This window comes from Stegostoma tigrinum, chromosome 16, assembly GCF_030684315.1.
Source record: "Stegostoma tigrinum isolate sSteTig4 chromosome 16, sSteTig4.hap1, whole genome shotgun sequence".
NCBI lineage: Eukaryota > Metazoa > Chordata > Chondrichthyes > Orectolobiformes > Stegostomatidae > Stegostoma > Stegostoma tigrinum.
In genome coordinates this window covers 49,872,078-49,891,744 of record NC_081369.1, presented here as the reverse complement: position 1 = coordinate 49,891,744, position 19,667 = coordinate 49,872,078, and the positions used below count along the sequence as shown (strand labels likewise).

General features: G+C 41.7%; 1 protein-coding gene across 7 annotated transcripts in view; it reads right to left on the bottom strand.

Annotated features, from left to right (window-relative positions):
* LOC125459733 (putative phosphoenolpyruvate synthase) overlaps positions 1 to 19,667 on the bottom strand; it is a 160,786-nt gene that overhangs the window by 64,090 nt on the left and 77,029 nt on the right. For all 7 annotated transcript variants that reach the window (XM_059651757.1, XM_059651755.1, XM_059651753.1 and 4 more), the window contains one exon: positions 16,659 to 16,735. In XM_059651757.1, coding sequence (XP_059507740.1) covers positions 16,659 to 16,735 — 77 coding nt within the window. The remainder of the gene's footprint in view (positions 1 to 16,658; positions 16,736 to 19,667) is intronic.

The following is a 19,667-nucleotide window of genomic DNA, read 5'->3' as shown; positions in this document are numbered from 1 at the left end:
AAGCAAGTTAATGTATCGGGTCCATTGATCCTTCTTCAGAACTGATGGTAGCCAGGACAAAGATTTTTTTGTGAAGACAGAGTCAGGGAGGGGACAAGGGGTGAATGATAGGTGGAGACAGACAAAAGTGAAAGAGAGAGAAAAATAGCTGGAGAGACAAAGAAATGGGACAAAGGAGTAGTTTTGTTTTTGAGTCTGAGATTTCCATTGCTCTTTATGGGAACAAATGCTTCTTCTTCTGTCTTCTTTCTGTGTTCTGGTTTACTTTCATAAATCACTCCAAACGACAGCTGCCAACTTCCAAGATTTGTCCGTTCTTTACTTTGTCCTCCTTTCTTTGTTTTAACAAGAATCTATCTCATTAGGTTGCTTAACAAACTACAGTGTTGTTTGTTAGTCTTTCTGTTTTACTTTGTTTTGCTGAATTGCTTTTCTCCTTTGCTCCATGTGACTTCAAGTTAGTTACTGGTTCATTTCACCATGACATGGATTCGTCACTGTACCACAAAACATTTCTATGTCCCATCAATTTTTGGCCTACTTGGCTCCCAAGCTCGGAAAACTGTTTTAAATTTGCTTCTTTCCAAATGGTAATAAATTTATTCTATCTTGCTTTAATTTTCATCATTTGACTTCTGAGTTTATAGTTTCCTTCTGATTACGTATTTCAACTATACCCTCCTAATGTATACAAGTTGTGGTTTGTTGACTTTGTTCTTCGGGTCTGCATCCTTTCCACAGCAACTCCTTCCTCATTGTTTCCTGCTTCCTTGAAGTATAACTATCAGGATGCTGAATTAAACCAATCTAAGGTTTTAATAACCCCAAGTCAAACAAAGACCATTTACACAAGTTTACAGTTTTCATGGATGCAGACCATGAGATGGCTTTAAGGGCAGTGAGTTACACACTAAAGTACTTAAGAACACACATCAAGAAACCTCACATGACTATGAGGACATGAATCAAGAATCAAGCAGCAATAAGAAGTCACAAATCAACTGGTACCTGTTTATTAGATGACATTGAATTATGGCAAATGGCAACTCTAGTGTTGTCCCATTATTTGGGGATTCAATCTTCATGCATGTTGCCTGACCTACTCAGCATTAGTGGCTTTTTATTTGCTTTTATTTCAGATTTACAACAAATTATTTGTTTGATTTTGTGTTTGGGAGTGTATGTTTGATATGTGTGCCATTGAGTGAGTGCTTGTGTTAAAGTAGAACATAGAACATTACAGCACAGTACAGGCCCTTCGGCCCTCAATGTTGTGCCGACCTGTCATACCGATCTGAAGCCCATCTAACCTACACTATTCCATGTACGTCCATATCCTTATCCAATGACAACTTAAATGTACCTAAAGTTGGCGAATCTACTACCGTTGCAGGCAAAACATTCCATTCCCTTACAACTCTCTGAGTAAAGAAACTACCTCTGACATCTGTCCTATATCTTTCACCCCTCAATTTAAAGCTATGCCCCCACGTGCTCGCCGTACCACGTACCCATGTGCCCCACGTACCATCCTAGGAAAAAGGCTCTCCCTATCCACCCTATCTAACCCTCTGATTATTTTATATGTCTCAATTAAGTCACCTCTCAACCTTCTCTCTAACGAAAACAGCCTCAAGTCCCTCACCCTTTCCACGTTAAATTAGCTCAGATTGGATTTTATTGTTACGTGTAGTCGAGTACTAGGCCACAGTGAAAAGTGTGGAGTGGCCATTTTCCAGTGCCTTCTTAGAAAACAATAGGGAGAATTAAAAAGAAGACCTGAAATTAAAGAAACAGAAACAAAAGGTTAAGGTAATATCCAGATCACCCAAGCCACCACCAGGAGTCTTCGGCTGGAGTCACCAAAGTTGCCTGTGTCAGATGGCTGCAGTGCCGCCATCTTGGAATCAATTGAAGTATCAGGGTCCACAACCTCCTCGAACTAATGCAAGCATGTGTCCCTTTGAACCACTGCTGATATCAGAGCCAAGCCGCCACCACCTCAAGTCCTGCGCTGGGCCCACGAACGATGAAGTCACCATGTTCTGATGCCATCTCTCACAGCTGGGCCCACACTCGCTGCGATTTCCGATGTTGCTGAAGCTGAGCTTCCCAAGAGCAAATATTAAGAGAGAACTGCAGAGGAAAGGAAAGCAGAAATGTGCAGAAGAAAGCAGCAGACGAACAGGAGTCTGATTGCTGCTACTCCACCGCTGCCATCTCTGAGTATGTGTCTGTATGTGTAAGAGAGAAAGAGACGGGCCAACTATATCCTCCTTGCCTAATGTCGCACCACTTTGTTTGTTGGTTGGGGCTATGCCATTTTTCACGAAGTAATCCTTTCCTCCAGCAGGGAGCAGAGGGAGCTGGGCAGAAGTGAGGTCGGAGCAGAGAGGCTGTTGGGAAGGCAAGTGATTGCTATTTAAGTACGTGTGTTCTATATTTAATACATAAATTGTAAAAGTTAATTAAATAAGTTGTTATAGCTGAACAGGTGATGTGCTGTAGCTGTCTGATGTGGGAACTGGCTGATCCCATTGTGAACGGCAGCTACCACATCTGCAACAAGTGATGATTGCTGGAAGAACTCTGGATCAGAATTGAAGATTGGGAATCTGAGCTTCAAACACTGCAGCACATCCGGGAGGTGCAGAGTTACCTGGACACTTTGTTTCAGGAGGCAGTCACACCCGGTAGATTAAGTAATTCAATTTCAATAAGTGTTCAGGGACAACAGGGTGAGACTGTAAGTGAGGCAGGTAGGGGGATTCTGAGTTCAGGAGTGCAGGAGCCTCAGCCCTTGACCTTGTCCTACAGGTATGAGATTCTTGCTCCCAGTATGGATGAGGAAAAGGGCTGTGGACAGGATGAGCCAAGTGACCATGGCACCATGGTGCAAAGGCCATTCAAGAGGGTGGAGCAAAAAGACAAGTAGTTGTTATAGGGGATTCTGTAATTAAGGGGACAAAATAGTACCCTATGCAAGCCGGATCGGGAGTCCCGCATGGTGTGTTGTGGGCCTGGTGCCAGGGTGCGGGACATCTCCAACCAGCTTGAAAGGATATTGGAGCGGGAGGGCAAGGATCCAGTTGTTGTGGTCCACATTGGGACTAACAACATAGGCAAAGCTAGGGCAGAGGACCTGTTCAGGGATTATCAAGCACTAGGAAAGAAATTGAAGTACAGGTCCTCAAGGTCATAATCTTGGGATTACTGCCCAAGTCACGTGCCAATTGGTATAGGGATAAGAAAGTTAGGGAAGTAAACATGTGGCTAAGGGATTGGCATGGGAAAGAGGGATTCCATTTCATGGGGCTTTGGCATCAGTTTTGGAACCGGGGGAAGGGGGAGGGATGGGATTTATGCCGTTGGGACGGTCTCCACCTGAACTGATCTGGAACAAGTGTTCTAGCGAAAAGGATAAATAGGGTCGTCAGTAGGACTTTAAACTTCGGAGTCGGGGGGAAGGGAAAGTGAAAGCGACAGGGAGTATGGAGTTAAATGGAAAGATTAGCAGCAGGATAGCATGTGTACAGGTGAGTTTAAGCTCGAGGCAGACTAGGAATACAGCAAAAAGGAAGGATAATTTAGGACATCTTATGATTTCCAATTTCTCTTATAATGATAAGAAAGTTAGCATTAAGGCACTTAACCTAAAAGCTCGTAGTATTCGTAACAACGTAGATGAATTAACAGCACAAATCATCTTGAATGGTTATGATGTGGTAGGCATCGCAGAGACATGGTTGCAGGGGGTTCAGGGCTGGCAGTTAAATATCCAAGGATTTACAACTTATCGAAAAGACAGGAAGGTGGGCAGAGGGGGCGGGGTTGCCTTGTTAGTTAAGAATGAAATTAAATCTATGGCACTGAATGACATAGGGTCAGATGATGTGGAGTCCGTGTGGGTGGAGTTGAGGAACCAAAAAGGCAAAAAAACCATAATGGGAGTTATGTACAGATCTCTTAACAGTGATCAGGACCAGGGGCGCAAGATGCACCGGGAAATTGATAGGGCATGTCAGAAAGGGAAGGTCACGGTGATCATGGGGGACTTCAATATGCAGGTGGACTGGGTGAATAATGTTGCCAGTAGATCCAAAGAAAGGGAATTCATGGAATGTTTACAGGATGGCTTTTTGGGACAGCTTGTGATGGAGCCCACAAGCGAGCAGGCTATTCTGGATTTAGTGTTGTGTAATGAGCCAGACTTTATAAAAGATCTGAAAGTAAGGGAACACTTAGGAGGCAGCGATCATAACATGGTAGAGTTCAGTCTGCAGTTTGAAAGAGAGAAGGCAAAATCGGATGTAATGGTGTTACAGTCAAATAAAGGTAATTACAGGGGCATGAGAGAGGAATTGACGAAAATCGACTGAAAGCAGAGCCTAGCGGGGAAGACAGTAGAGCAACAACAGCAGGAGTTTCTGGGTGTAATTGAGGACACAGTACAGAGGTTCATCCCAAAGAAAGATTATCCGGGGTGGGATTAGACAGCCGTGGCTGACAAAGGAAGTCAGGAAATGTATCAAAGAAAAAGAGGCAGCCTATAAAGTGGCCAAGAGCACTGGGAAATCAAAAGATTGGGAAGGCTACAAGAACAAACAGAGGATAACAAAGAGAGAAATAAGGAAGGAGAGAATTAAATATGAAGGTAGGCCAGCCTGAAATATTAGAAATAATAGTAAAAGTTTCTTTCAATACATAAGAAACAAATGTGAAGCAAAAGTAGGCATTGGGCCGCTCCAAATTGATGCTGGAATGCTAGTGATGGGAGATAAGAAAATAGCTGAAGAGCTTAATATGTACTTTGCGTCAGTCTTCACAGTGGAAGACATGAGTGATATCCCAACAATTAAGGAGAGTCGGGGGCAGAGTTGAGTATGGTAGGCATTACAAAAGAGAAAGTGCTAGAAAAGCTAAAAGTCTAAAATTGATAAACCTCCTGGCCCCAATGGGCTACATCACAGAGTTCTGAGGGAGGTGGCTGAGGATATAGCAGAGGCGTTGTTTGTGATCCTTCAGAAGTCACTGGAGTCAGGGAAAGTCCCAGATGATTAGAAAATCACTGTTGTAACCATTCTGTTTAAGAAAGGATCAAGACAAAAGACGGAAAATTATAGACCAATTAGCCTAACCACGCTTGTTGGTAAAATTCTAGAATCCATTGTTAAGGATGAGATTTCAAAATTCTTGGAAGTGCAGGGTCGGGTTAGAACAAGTCAGCACGGATTTAGTAAGGGAAGGTCATGCCTGGCAAACCTGTTAGAATTCTTTGAAGAGGTAACAAGTAGGTTAGACCAGGGAAACAGTGGGCGTTATCTGCCTAGACTTCAAAAAGGCCTTTGATACGGTGCCTCACGGGAGGCTGCTGAGTAACGTGGAGGCCCATGGTGTTCGAGGTGAGCTACTGGCATAGATTGAGGATTGGCTGTCTGACAGAAGGCAGAGAGTTGGGATAAAAGGATCTTTTTCGGAAAGGCAACCAGTGACAAGTGGTGTCCCGCAGGGTTCGGTGTTGAGTCTGCAGCTGTTCACTTTATATACTAATGATCTGGATGAAAGGACTCGGGGCATTCTGGCGAAGTTTGCCGATGATACGAAGATAGGTGGACAGGCAGGTAGTACTGAGGAGGTGGGGAGGCTGCAGAAAGATTTAGACAGTTTAGGAGAGTGGTCCAAGAAATGGCTGATGAAATTCAACGTGAGCAAATGCGAGGTCTTGCACTTTGGAAAAAGGAATACAGGCACGGACTATTGTCTAAATGGTGAGAAAATTCATAAAGCTGAAGTACAAAGGGATCTGGGAGTGTTGGTCCAGGATTCTCTAAAGGTCAATTTGCAGGTTGAGTCCGTGATTAAGAAAGAGAATATAATGTTGTCATTTATCTCAAGAAAGTTGGAATATAAAAGCAGCAATGTACTTCTGAGACTTTATAAAGCTCTAGTTCAGCCCCATTAAGAATACTGTGTCCAATTTTGGGCACCACACCTCAGAAAGGACATACTGGCACTGCAGCTTGTCCAGCGGCAATTCACACGGATGATCCCTGGAACGGTAGGCCTAACGTACGATGAACGGCTGAGGATCCTGGGATTGTATTCAATAGAGTTTAGAAGGTTGAGGGGAGATCTAATAGAAACATACAAGATAATGCATGACCTAGAGAGGGTGGACGCTGGGAAGTTGTTTCCGTTAGGCAGGGAGACTAGGGCCCATTGGCACAGCCTTAGAATTAGAGGGGGTCAATTTAGAACGGAAATGAGGAGACATTTCTTCAGCCAGAGAGGGGTGGGTCCATGGAATTCATTGTCACGGAGCACAGTGGAGGCTGGAATGTTAAATGCCTTCAAGGCAGAGATTGATAAATTCTTGATCTCGCATGGAATTAAGGGCTACAGGGAGAGTGCAGGGAAGTGGAGTTGAAATGCCCATCAGCCATGATGAAATGGCAGAGTGGGCTTGATGGGCTGAATGGCCTTACTTCCACTCCTATGTCTTATGGTCTTCTGGTCTTAATCATAGCTAGCAATTTATTTGCCATAGACATCCTGCTATTGCATCATTTACTCTTGTGTGTGCTGAAGAACAATTCTAAGCAATTAGTTACAGGTAGCCATGCACCTGAAAACACTGGGCTGACTTGTACAGAGTTCAGACAGAGCTTTAAGAATGGCCTGCTTGCAGAAGACTAGCACCCACCCACACACCCTATTTTAACAGATCCAATTCTTCCTGGGAGGAGAAACGGAGAAGGGAGTTAGGAGTCACACAGGAGGTTAAATTAATTCCCCAATGCAGATACCATTTTGGGGCTTAACTGGTCTTAACCAGCAGTATGAGAGAGAAGAAGAGTGATACTTGACTCAAAATGTTAATTTGTTTCTCTCTCCACATATGTTGCCTGACCTGCTGAGTTTCTTCAGCATGTTCTGTTTTTATTTCAGCTTTGCAGCATTTGCAGTACTTTGATCTTATTCTATTAATATAGCATTTCTACAGCAAAGAAAAAGTACATCACAGACAGGAACTAGAAAAACAGGTGTCCAGGAAATTAGTGTTTAGGTGCACTGACTCATAACTTTGTCAAAGAGATTGATGCATAAACACTGGAGCATTTAAACATCTTCAGATGATGGCATTGACGAGATCTTATCCATCCTTTAAAAAGATCTGTATCATCAATTTGTCACTCCCACACTGTTCAGAGCCCTGCACTGCAGTTCTGCTTCCCTTATTATACAAAGAATGGGTACCGGAGATGGTGCAGAGAATATTTCCATGGATAACACTCACAATGCATATCAGGAAAGGACTGACATGGCAGACCTCTTTTCTTTTGAGAGAAAAGATTGCTAAGGGGTGGCCTAATTAAGATTGTTAAAGCTATGAAAAGTCCTGGTAGAGTAGATGCAAAGAGAATGTTTTCTTGTCAGAACAGCACAATTATAGGTCATCAAAAAATGATAACCATCAAGGAATGACACAGGAAATTCAGGGAAAAAAAAACAACTTCTTGACCTGATGAGTTGGTAAAATGGAAACTACACAAGCATTTGGAGGAGATAGGAATAAATGGTTATGATGCTTATTTATATGAGCAAAGACGAGAAAAGACTTAAGTGGAGCAAGAGCTGGCAGTGTTTCTGATCTATAATTCTTCTTTCATCCTATGTAAACATTAAGAACTAATAAACAGAAGAATTTTATGCCAAAGTTCTCAAGATGAATTGCATGCAGCAGTAATTAAGTGACAGAAGATTAATCCTGAAGTAAGGGCAACTTCAGGACATTTCAAATTAATTGGTGGAATAAAGTGGGAACGGCATGAGATAAACAGAGTTGAGCATCTGGAGTAGAAGGGGAAGGAACAACTTTAGTCATTCTACTTAAACTGAACCGGATAAGAATACAAATTTAATTCATAGTTATATCAAGCATATAATAACAGGAACATACAAGCAGGCAACAGTGAAAAATGCTGCCAATGTTTGAATTAACCTGGGCAAAGACAGCTGCAGAAGCGCACCAAAGTATTTCGAGGCCTGAGAATTGGTTGTTGAGATGCAGATAGTGTGACTTGTCAGACAGGATGTAAGATTTCTGGAATTGGAATCTGAAATGTAAATATTTGATTGTTTCATGTGGAATAGACAGTGGTAAAGGCAGAAAGGCTAACTGTTCAAGAATTCATCCCTGGTGCTGTGAGGCTGCAGTGCTAACCACTGAGCCACCCCTTTATATGGTTACATTCCCTGGAAATTCTGCTGACAAGTTCAAGACGACTTGACTCTATAAAAGTCAGCATTGAGAACAAACAGGTTTCACTAGGACAAGTTTTTAGCTTTGCATACATGTTAATTACATTATTATTTTCATATCTTGACAGATTGTTCATGACTGATGGACTGGTTTAATAACTAGGCCATATTCTTTCAAATTATTGCCATTTAGATTAAGTTTGTTAATCTACAAGAGTTGTTACCCTAGTGGCTCGAATCTGGCCTCTGATCACAAAGTTGCAAGTTCAAGCCCTACTCCGGAGACTTGAGCGTCAAATTCTAATCTGATGCTACAGTACAGTGCGGTGCAATGTTGAGACAGCTGGTCTGTCAAAGGTGCCCTTTTTTTGGTGGATGAGTTAAAAAAAAAGGTACAATCTGCTCTCTCGGGTAAAAGATCTCATGGCACTATTTTGGAAGAAGGCTTGAAAGTTAACGAGGTAGTACTGGTCAATATCTATCCCCAATTCAGATCATTAGAATGGATTATCTCATCAGGAATACATTGTTTTTGTGTTATGTCATGATTTTACAGTTATTACACCTTTAACAGATATGCTCCACATATTATCAGTGTATCAGAACAAGGGTCCTGAGGGTGCATATCACTCAAATTCCATCTTAATTTGGGCCACTGGAAGCATGACACGTAAGTGAAAGTGTGCTCTGCTGACACCAAATCTCTTAACATTAGAGCAGACAGTACGGTGCCTCCAATGGTAACATTTTTATATGATAGGAGTCACAATAAAATGCAATAGATGGTTAAGTCCTTCTTCTTAACTTGCAATAAGACTGTAAAGGAAAGCTTGATCCAATATCAGAGCACTTTTTTAATTTTAGCCAGCCTAACAGCTAAAGGTGACAAAAATTCTTCAAGCAAAATTGTGAAGGCACGATACTGTACATGGTCAAAAGCATTTTGATTCACTATGTAGCATAGGCACAATTATACAAAGATACTTCTTTAAAGTTGGGGCACTACTTTTTCTTTACTGTTTTTATGAGAATAATACGGCAAAAGTTGTACTCATGCATATTGTTTGCATGCACATAACAGGCATCTGCTCTGTAGCATCTATAATAGACCGGCCATTGGTTAATATAACAGGTTACATACTATACACTATGTTGCTCAGTTTATATGTCAAGTGCCATTGCATCAAGATTATCCCAACAAAACCTTTATGTTTTCTAAAGAACTATGGTATTGCTGTGTAGAAGATACTCATTTGATTTTTTTTTAGGTCCATAGATTGAAAATCAAAAAAAAGCTAAGAATATAAACAGACCAACTATTTCAGATTAGTTGGCAGATCTACCTATCACCTGAGATAATGTAAAGGTGCTGGTGTTGGACAAAGTTAGAAGTCACATAACATGAAGTTATAGCCCAACAGATTTATATGAAAACACAAGCTTTCAGAACACTGAGATAATGGGAACTGCAGATGCTGGAGAATTCCAAGATAATAAACTGTGAGGCTGGATGAACACAGCAGGCCAAGCAGCATCTCAGGAGCACAAAAGCTGACATTTCGGGCCTAGACCCTATCCCCTATTCCCAATTCCTCCGCCTCCGCCAAATCTGCTCCCACGATAAGACATTCCACTCCCGCACATCCCAGATGTCCAAGTTCTCTAAGGACCGCAACTTTCCCCCCACAGTGATCGAGAACGCCCTTGGCCGCGTCTCCCGTATTTCCCGCAACACATCCCTCACACCCCGCCCCCGCCACAACCGCCCTAAGAGGATCCCCCTCGTTCTCATACACCACACTACCAACCTCCGGATACAACGCATCATCCTCCGACACTTTCGCCATTTACAATCCGACCCCACCACCCAAGACATTTTTCCATCCCCACCCCTGTCTGCTTTCCGGAGAGACCACTCTCTCTGTGACTCCCTTGTTTGCTCCACACTGCCCTCCAACCCCACCACACCCGGCACCTTCCCCTGCAACCGCAGGAAATGCTACACTTGCCCCCACACCTCCTCCCTCACCCCTATCCCAGGCCCCAAGATGACATTCCACATTAAGCAGAGGTTCACCTGCACATCTGCCAATGTGGTATACTGCATCCACTGTACCCGGTGCGGCTTCCTCTACATTGGGGAAACCAAGCGGAGGCTTGGAGACCGCTTTGCAGAACACCTCCGCTCAGTTCGCAACAAACAACTGCACCTCCCAGTCGCAAACCATTTCCACTCCCCCTCCCATTCTCTAGATGACATGTCCATCATGGGCCTCCTGCAGTGCCACAATGATGCCACCCAAAGGTTGCAGGAACAGCAACTCATATTCCGCCTGGGAACCCTGCAGCCTAATGGTATCAATGTGGACTTCACCAGTTTCAAAATCTCCCCTTCCCCTACTGCAGCCCTAAACCAGCCTAGTTCGTTCCCTCCCCCCACTGCACCACACAACCAGTCCAGCTCTTCCCCCCCACCCACTGCATCCCAAAACCAGTCCAACCTGTCTCTGCCTCCCTAACCGGTTCTTCCTCTCACCCATCCCTTCCTCCCACCCCAAGCCGCACCCCCATCTACCTACTAACCTCATCCCACCTCCTTGACCTGTCCGTCTTCCCTGGACTGACCTATCCCCTCCCTACGTCCCCACCTATACTCTCTCCACCTATCTTCTTTACTCTCCATCTTCGGTCCGCCTCCCCCTCTCTCCCTATTTATTCCAGTTCCCTCTCCCCATCCCCCTCTCTGATGAAGGGTCTAGGCCCGAAACGTCAGCTTTTGTGCTCCTGAGATGCTGCTTGGCTGTGTTCATCCAGCCTCACATTTTATTATCTTTCAGAACACTGCTCCTTTGTCAGGTGATTTCTGACTTTATCTCCTGAAACACAGTGAAGGTGGAGCCTAGGCCCAAAATGTCAGCTTGTGTGCTCCTAAGATGCTGCCTGGCCTGCTGTGTTCATCCAGCTCCACACTTTGTTATCTCGGATTCTCCACCATCTGCAGTTCTCATTATCTCTGAAGGTGGAGAGGCAGGTGAGGATGAGCACAATGACATTTCCTCTTATCTCTCTCTCATACTGCAGCAAGGGTCAGGTTAAGACTGGGGAATGCTCTCCACAGTAAAATCTGCTCACTGAATGTTGTGAAAGAAATGCATGCCAAACCTAGGACTCACTACTGAGAAGTAGGAGAGGCCCATCGTTGGTAATTGGCATCGTTTTATGTGGGCATCCTTTCGATAAGGAGTTCTTCTGACATTTTGAGTCTCAAGTGAGCCACTAAACACTGCAATTCGCACACCTTGCAGACTTGAAAAGGCGTCATCATGTGTCAATTGGTCAAAGTGTTGGAATGCCACAACTAACAGGATTGTGTGTATACCTATGCCAACAGGGCTGAAGTGATTCAAGTTGGCAGCCCACCATCACCTTCTTAACGGCAATAATGAATGGTCACAAATATTGGTCTTTCTAGTGTTCTCATGAACATTTTCTTTTGAAATCGACCTGCAAGACTAATGTATGCTGTCAACAGGAGCAAAGCATCAGACGTGTGTGGAGGAGTAGCCCATTCAAAATTCTAATTAGCCTTTTAAAGTAACTCAGTAATTCATCAGCTTTAATTTATGCCAGATTAAGTCCCTCCATTCTGAAGCATGTTCATAGTATCCTGATAAATGTTTGAAAATCCTTATTTGCTCATCTGGCCTTCTGCTGTCACTCATAAGAAGGAAAAGTAGCATGGGAACAAGTCAAATTAACATTAAGGATATAAAGAACCATGTGCAGCAGGTATATACTAACTTAAAAGAAATATTAGCAATGTACTTGAACATTACAATTTCACTTCTGAAGGCCAACTTAATTCAAAATGGACAGATTTGGTTAAGCTCTGAAAGATGTTGAAGATCGGTAAATGACATGAACTGTGCCAATCTCTATTCATTCTCCAGATGTAGAGTGCACAGCACACATGGGAATGACGTCAAGAAAACTATACCTGATGTATTCTCAGTATGAGTAGCCACCTATTTTTTAAACAAAGCACTTGACAACCAATTTTCTGATGTCAAGAGAGAGGCCGCTGTGGTGAGCCAGCATTAATGAGCATTATTGAATCTTGCGAGTTTCCATTTACTTATAGTAATGGATAGAAAACCACAGTCAGTTTGTCAATGAGTTTCTGATTTGCACAGTCAGACCTAGCCATTTGGCCAAGTGAGCGACCCTGACAGTGCCTCTGTTAGTCCTCACTGTCTAATTAACATATGTTCAGTATTAAGTGTTCTTTTGCAAACGTTGAAAAAATATCTGAAATAAACTATCCTCCTCAAGTCAAAAGTAGTGCTTTATTGTGGAAATAAATCATCTGATACTTAACTCCCTTCACTGCAGCAAAACTGAACCTCAGGTGACTGTATAACAGTCGACAAATATACTACAGATAATTGTCCTCGAGAAGGAGATGGTGATAGTGAGCTGCCGACTGGCTGTTTATCTGGAAGCACATGTCGGCCAGACTAGACAAAGGTGGCAGATTTCCACTCTTAAGAGCATTCACAAACCACATGGTTTCTTGCAAAGAAAAACATGGTTTCATGAAAAAATAAAGGGGCTACTGAACTCCAGACCAAATAATGCTTCAGTAAGATATTAATTCATGTCAAACAGAGCATTAATCTGGGCCCCTGAATTAATGCTCCAGTAATATCACATTTATACTACTTTTTCCATATGTTAAAAATGTGAATTGGCTAATAATTTACCCATTAGAGTCATGAAGTCATACAGATATTCAGTACAGAAGCAGATGCTTCGGTCCAACTCATCCAGGCCTACCACATATCCCATATAAATCTAATCCCTTTTGCCAGCATTTAGCCCATGTCCCTCTAAGTGGCGGCAGGGTGGCTCAGTGGTTAGCACTGCAGCCTCACAGCACCAGGGACCCGGGTTCAATTCCAGCCTTGGGTGACTGTCTGTGTGGAGTTTGTACCTTGTCTGCGTGGGCATGCTCCGGCATCCTCCCACAATCCAAAGATGTGCAGGCTAGGTGGATCGGCATGCTAAATTACTCATAGTGTTCAGGGGTGTGTGGGTTATAGGGGGATGGGTCTGGGTGGGACGCTTCAAGGGGTGGTGTGGACTTGTTGGGCCAAAGGGCCTGTTTCCACACTGTAGGGAATCTAATCTAATACCTCCTATTCATATACCCATCCTGATGCCTTTTAAATGTTGTAAGCATACCTGCCTCCAGCACTTCCTCTGGCAGTTCATTTCATAGATACACCACCCTCTGCATGAAAAAGCCGCCCCTTAGGTCCCTTATTAATCTTTCCCATCTCACCTTAAACTCTCTAGTTTTGGATTCCCCAACTCCCTAGAAAGGACCTTGCCTATTTATCCTTTCTATGCCCCTCATGATTTTATAAAACTCTATAAGGTCACCCCTCAGCGTCCAATACTCTGGGGAAAATAGCTTATTTAGCCTCTCCCTTTGGCTCAAACCCTCCAATCCTGGCAACGTTCTTCTAAAACTTTTCTGAATCCTTTCAAGTTTCACAACATCCTTCCTACAGCAGGGAAACCAGAGTTACACGCAGTATTCCAAAATTGGCGTAACCAATGTCATGTATAGCTGCCACATGGCCTCCCAACTCTACACTCAATGCACTGACAAATGAAGGCAAGCATATCAAATGCCTTCTTCCATATCCTAGCTACCTGAGACTCCACTTTCAAGGAACTCTGAACCTGCATTCCAAGGTCTCTCTGTTCAGCAACACTCCCCAGGACCTTACCATTAAGTGTATAAGCCCTGCCCTGATTTGCCTTTCCAAAATGCAGCAGCTCATATTTACGCAAATTAAACTACATCTGCCACTCCTTGGCCCATTGGCCCATTTGATCATGATCCCATTGCATTCTGAGGTAACATTCTTCGTTGTCCACTACACCTCCAACTTCAGTGTCATGTGCAAACTTAATAACCATACATCCTATGTTCATATTTAAACCATTTATATAAATAATGAAAAGTGGTTGGCTCAGTAACATTCCTTTTGGCACATTGCTGGTCGCAGGCCTCCAGTCAGAAAAGCAACCCTCCACCAGCACCTTCTGTCTTCCTCTCAAACACATGAATCTACGGGGTGAATGTGAATTTGCAGATACATTCTCTTTTGTTCAAAAAAAAACACACAATACAGACAGTAAGTCAATGTGGCATTTTATAGACTCCTACTTTGGAAATAAAACCAGTCTGACTCTAAACCAAAATACAAACAGACTTGAAACAAGGCCTCGTGCCTAACATGCATTGTCTGACTTAAAATGTGACTTCTTCTTTACACTGATAAAAGCTTTGGTTTTCTTAGGTCAGTGACTTCAAAGGAATTCAGTGAAGTGTGTATACATATTAATCAATTGAAACCTTCTAACTGATTAAAGATTTAACAACATCTGAGGTTTGTTTCATACATCTTCATCAGTGGTGTGAGTCTTTGATCTTTTACTTTTAAATTGTGTCTGATACCACCTCTCTCACTAACATCTGATGAAGGAGTATCACCCCGAAAGCTTATATTTTCAAATAAACCTGTTGGATTATAACCTGGTGCTGTGTGATTTCTGACCTTGTCCACCCCAGTCGAACATAGGCACTTCCACAGCACTTCTACCTTTCAGCCAGTTCCACATCCAAGCAGCTAATTCTCCCTGTATTCCATTTGATTTAACCTTGCTAACCAGTCTACCATGAGGAACTTCGTCAAACACCTTACTGAAGTCCATATAATCAAATCCACTGTTCTGTCTTCATCAATCTTCTTTGTTACTTCTTCAAAAAACTCAAATCAAGTTAGTGAGACACAATTTCCCAAACACAAAGCCATGTTGACTCTGCCTAATCAGTGCTTGCCTTTCCAAATACATGTAAATCCTGTCACTTAAAATTCCCTCCAATAACTTGCCCACTACCGATATCAGACTCACTGATCTATAGTTTCTTGCCGTTCCCTTACTACCTTTCCTAAATAGTGGCACAACCTCAGGTCAACACAGCAATAGCACAGAAGTGTATTAAGGATTGCTTGCATTCTTTCCTGTCCTGATTAAAGGTCAGACGTGATTTGTTTTCTCACAGGTGCAAGACAGGAATATATTTTCGAATGATTGGAAACAAGCCAAGGCTCTTTCTGTAGTATGTGGTAATCTCTTGACCCAGAGTGGCTTCAGTATGGACTTCCGGTCTCGAGGTGATTCCACAAAGTGCAGTCCCACCATGGTTAAGCACTTAAGAAGGACTGTCATATTTGAACTTTTAGCCTTAATCCTTTATTTTCTGCTTAAAACGAAGAAAGTCTGCATTATGTAACTTTTAACCTTATTTTGTATGCTTCACGTTAAACCATAATTACTGCAATGTTTAACTTTTAACTTTGTTCTTTCTATCTATCTTGTTTCTTAAGATTCTGTACCTAGGTACACGCCCCTATCATGGTGCCTTGTGTGGTGACAGTACACACTTTTCACTGTACTCCTGTACGTTTGCACTTGAATATATGTGGCAATACAATCAAAACAAATCAAAAAGAAGGGAAACAACCAGGTGGCCGGATATTCAAAACCAAAACTTCATTGAAAGGAGTTCCAATAATTGTGAAGTGGTTTTCATGGAATCCAAGGTTGGTTAAGTCTAGATTGTACAGCCAAACACAGGAGTGAATGAGAAAGGATTACAAAGTCCAGGAAGAGATCAAAGGGCAAATAGCAGGAAGATGATTTGTGCGTTTTGGGAAACTGAATGTCATTTGAAAATAATGAGAGCTCTTTAAGGCTATATCTGAACAGAACAAAACTAATAAATTGGATTCTTGGAAAAGGATGATGAAGCAATTGGTAAATGAAATGAATCGGTGAAATGCAGGTGAGGGACTGGTTACAAAGAACTACAGCAAATACAATAGATCAAGATGAGAAATCATGCAAATTATTAATGTAAAAAGGATAACATACAAAAGGAATTTTGAAAAAATAAACTTGATTTAAGAGAGAAAAAAAGCAGTAAAACTGGTGAAATGAGACATATTGGGCCCTGTCATCATGCACACTTAAAAATGGTGACCACTATGAACAGTATGTTCACTTCCAAGTATTACATTTCTGCGTTTTTTTTACATCTGATTTGTAAGCAAGATAAAGATAGGTTTTTTTTTGTCTGTGCATATGTCTAAGCTTATACATGATGTGTACATGTATGTTTGTGTAAAACTGCCCGTAAATAAATGTATAAGTTTGAGCTTCTTTATAGTTATGCCGAAGTACTTCTGTACAAAATCTATTAGAAGACACGACAGTTAATATGTTCACATTTCAGGAGCAAAGCTATCAAAACTCACCTCTCCGAGTCCATAATTTGCATTGATAATCATCCTGCCCGAGTGTCCTGTGACAGGATCGCATGTAAACAATACACCTGCAATATTGTTATGGAAATAATATTAGAAATAAATATTGCACATGTTAAGCTTCAGTCTTGTTTTTAAGATTCTTCTCTCTTTAGTTTTAAAGTTTTACATCTCTGCATTCCAAGAAGAATGAAGCACACAAATATATATCCTTTAGATCAGGAGCGGGGAACCTGAGGCCTTAAGGCCACATGCGACCTTTTGGGATATCAGTTATAGCCTTTTGCTTATTTGTCCACAAGTACTAAATCCGCGTTTTTGAATCTGTGTACCATTTTAAAAAAAAATTTTACTGGTACCTGAGTTATGTCAAAAACTAAGGAAAGAACATTAAAGGAAGAGAAGAAAGTATTCAATGAAGAATGGGAATTGCAGTATTACATAGTTCCTGTGAAAGAAAAAATGATGTGTTTGCTCTGCGCCACCATAATTGCAACTGTGAAGAAATACAATGCACGTTAGCATTATGCAAATATGCTAAACTGGAAGGAGAACCCTGAAAGTCTGCACTTAATAAAATGAAAGACCAAAAGCATTAGCAGCAGCAGCAGCAGCAAGTATTTAAAACAATGTCAGGACAAGGGACTGACATCACTGAAGCAACTCAAAAAGTAACATATATACTTGGAAGAATAGGTAAGCCATTTGGCGATATGGAAATCATAAAAGGGTGCATTGTTGAAGTTGTAGAATGTTTAGATTCAGATAAGGTTAATAAGTACAAACAACTACCTCTTTCAAGAAGGACCACAACTGATCAGCAACCTGAATTAGCCCTCAATGTAACATAACAACTTCGTACAGTATGCCAAAGCGAAGACATCAGTTATTCGATTGCCTTGGATGAATCCACAGACATTATTGACTGAGCATAAGTGGTTATTTTTTATTCATGTTATAACTGCGGGTTTTCATTGCCAAAAGGACTTATGGTTTTGGGTACCCTTACAGCAAGGAACGTGGAATTGACATCTTCACTGTCTTCAAAAAAGTTGCCGTGAAACAAAACTGAATTTGTGCAATTTAGTAAGTGGTGATGTGCAGACTGTGCACCTTCCATGAGAGGAAAACATGAAATATTTGTTGCCAGATTCAGATACTTTGATTTCCTTTTTTGCTTTTTGCATCAACAGAATCTCAATGCCAAATCTACTGTTTTAAGTGACGCATTAAGTTTATAGGTATTGTAAACTACATTCAAGCAAATGCATTTGAGCATCATCAATTTCGTGACATGCTTCAGCTTGATGATGGAACAATCAGTGTAGATCTGCCGTATCATTCTAAAGTGCACTGGCTGTCACAAGGACAAATACTTGTAAAGCTTTCAGCTTTGTGAAAACAAATCACAGGACATTTTCGAGGAACTGACTGAACTTGGTGAACTGTCAAAAGAGGATTTCTGCAGAAATGTCACATTTTTATGTGATATAATGTCAAAGCAAAATGATTTGAACTTCTTTAAAACTAAATCTATACATGATATGTGGCTAAAAATCCAGGCATTTCAGAAAAAGCTGACCTTTTTCAAAACTTTCCTTTTTCGATGGGAACTTTTAGCTGAACACTTTCCTGAATTGGCTAAGGCAATTAATGAACAGGATACATGCAATCATTAAAGAAATGCAATATGAAAGAATACATGGCTATTCTAGACTATCTGTGTGAAGAATACAATGAAAGTTTTGCAGATTTTGAGAAACATGATCTCAAACTGAAACTAGCTTTTCAACCACACCAGGTTGATATCTCCAAAGCATCTAATGACTTCTAGATGGAATTGATTGAGCTCTCAGAAGATGACATTCTGAAGTCTCTATTTGATGCTACGAAGGATCCCATTGAAATATGGAAAAATGCCATTGTATACATCAACATGCTTGTCGTTGTCCATGTTAAATTCTCAACATTTGGTCCAATAGGATCTCGGTTAAATAAAATGTGGGCTTCCAATGTGCAAAAATTCCCATCCTTGCTCTAGATAAAACATTTGCTCAAGTCTACAAAAACATTTGCTCATGTCTACATTGAATGCATAAATAATCAATAGGGCATGATTTTCACCAAACTTTTTGTTTGTATCATTGAAAACAGTGAGAAAGTTTCTCCTTTGTTTTTCCTAGAGTAACAGCAAAATGAGCATTACTGTTAATTGTGAATACATAAAAGCTTTTCAATTAGTGAATGATGCGCTAATGGACCAAGACCTGAGAATCTCTGTCCTTCCATGCATTTATTTGCATCATTGATACTGGATGGTGGATCATGTTGAGCAGTTTAGTGGTGTGTTACACATCTCAGGATTCTTAGCCTCTGACCTGCTCACGTAGTCACAGCATTCATAGGACTGGTTCAGTTGAGTCTCTGGGCAATGGTCAGCCCCAGAATATGATAGTCAAGGATTCGGCAATGATGACGGTGAACTATCTACAGGAGATGACTCAATTGTTCGGGATGGTCATTACCTGGTACTTGTATGGCATGAATGTTACTCGCCACTAATCATCCGAGCATGGATATTGTCCAGGTGATCGTTGCATTTGGACATGGACTGCTTCGGTATCTGAGGAGTTGTGGATGGTACTGAACATTGTGCAATCATTAATAAACATCCCCCACTTATGATCTGATGGTGGAGGGGGGATCATTGATGAAGCAGCTGAAGATAGTTGGGTCAATGACACCATCATAAAGACATCCTGGAAAAATATCATGCATCTGAGATGATTGGTTTCCAACAACCACCTTTTCTTTGATGTCAGGTATGACTCCAACCAGTGGCAATTCTACGCCCCTCCCTCCATTCCCATTGATTCTAACTTTGCTCAGGCTCCCTGACGCCACACTCAGTCAAATGCTGCTCTGATGCCATAGGCAGTCACTCTCAGCTCCTGTCTGGAATTCAACTATTTTGTCCTCACTTGATCCAAGGCTATAATG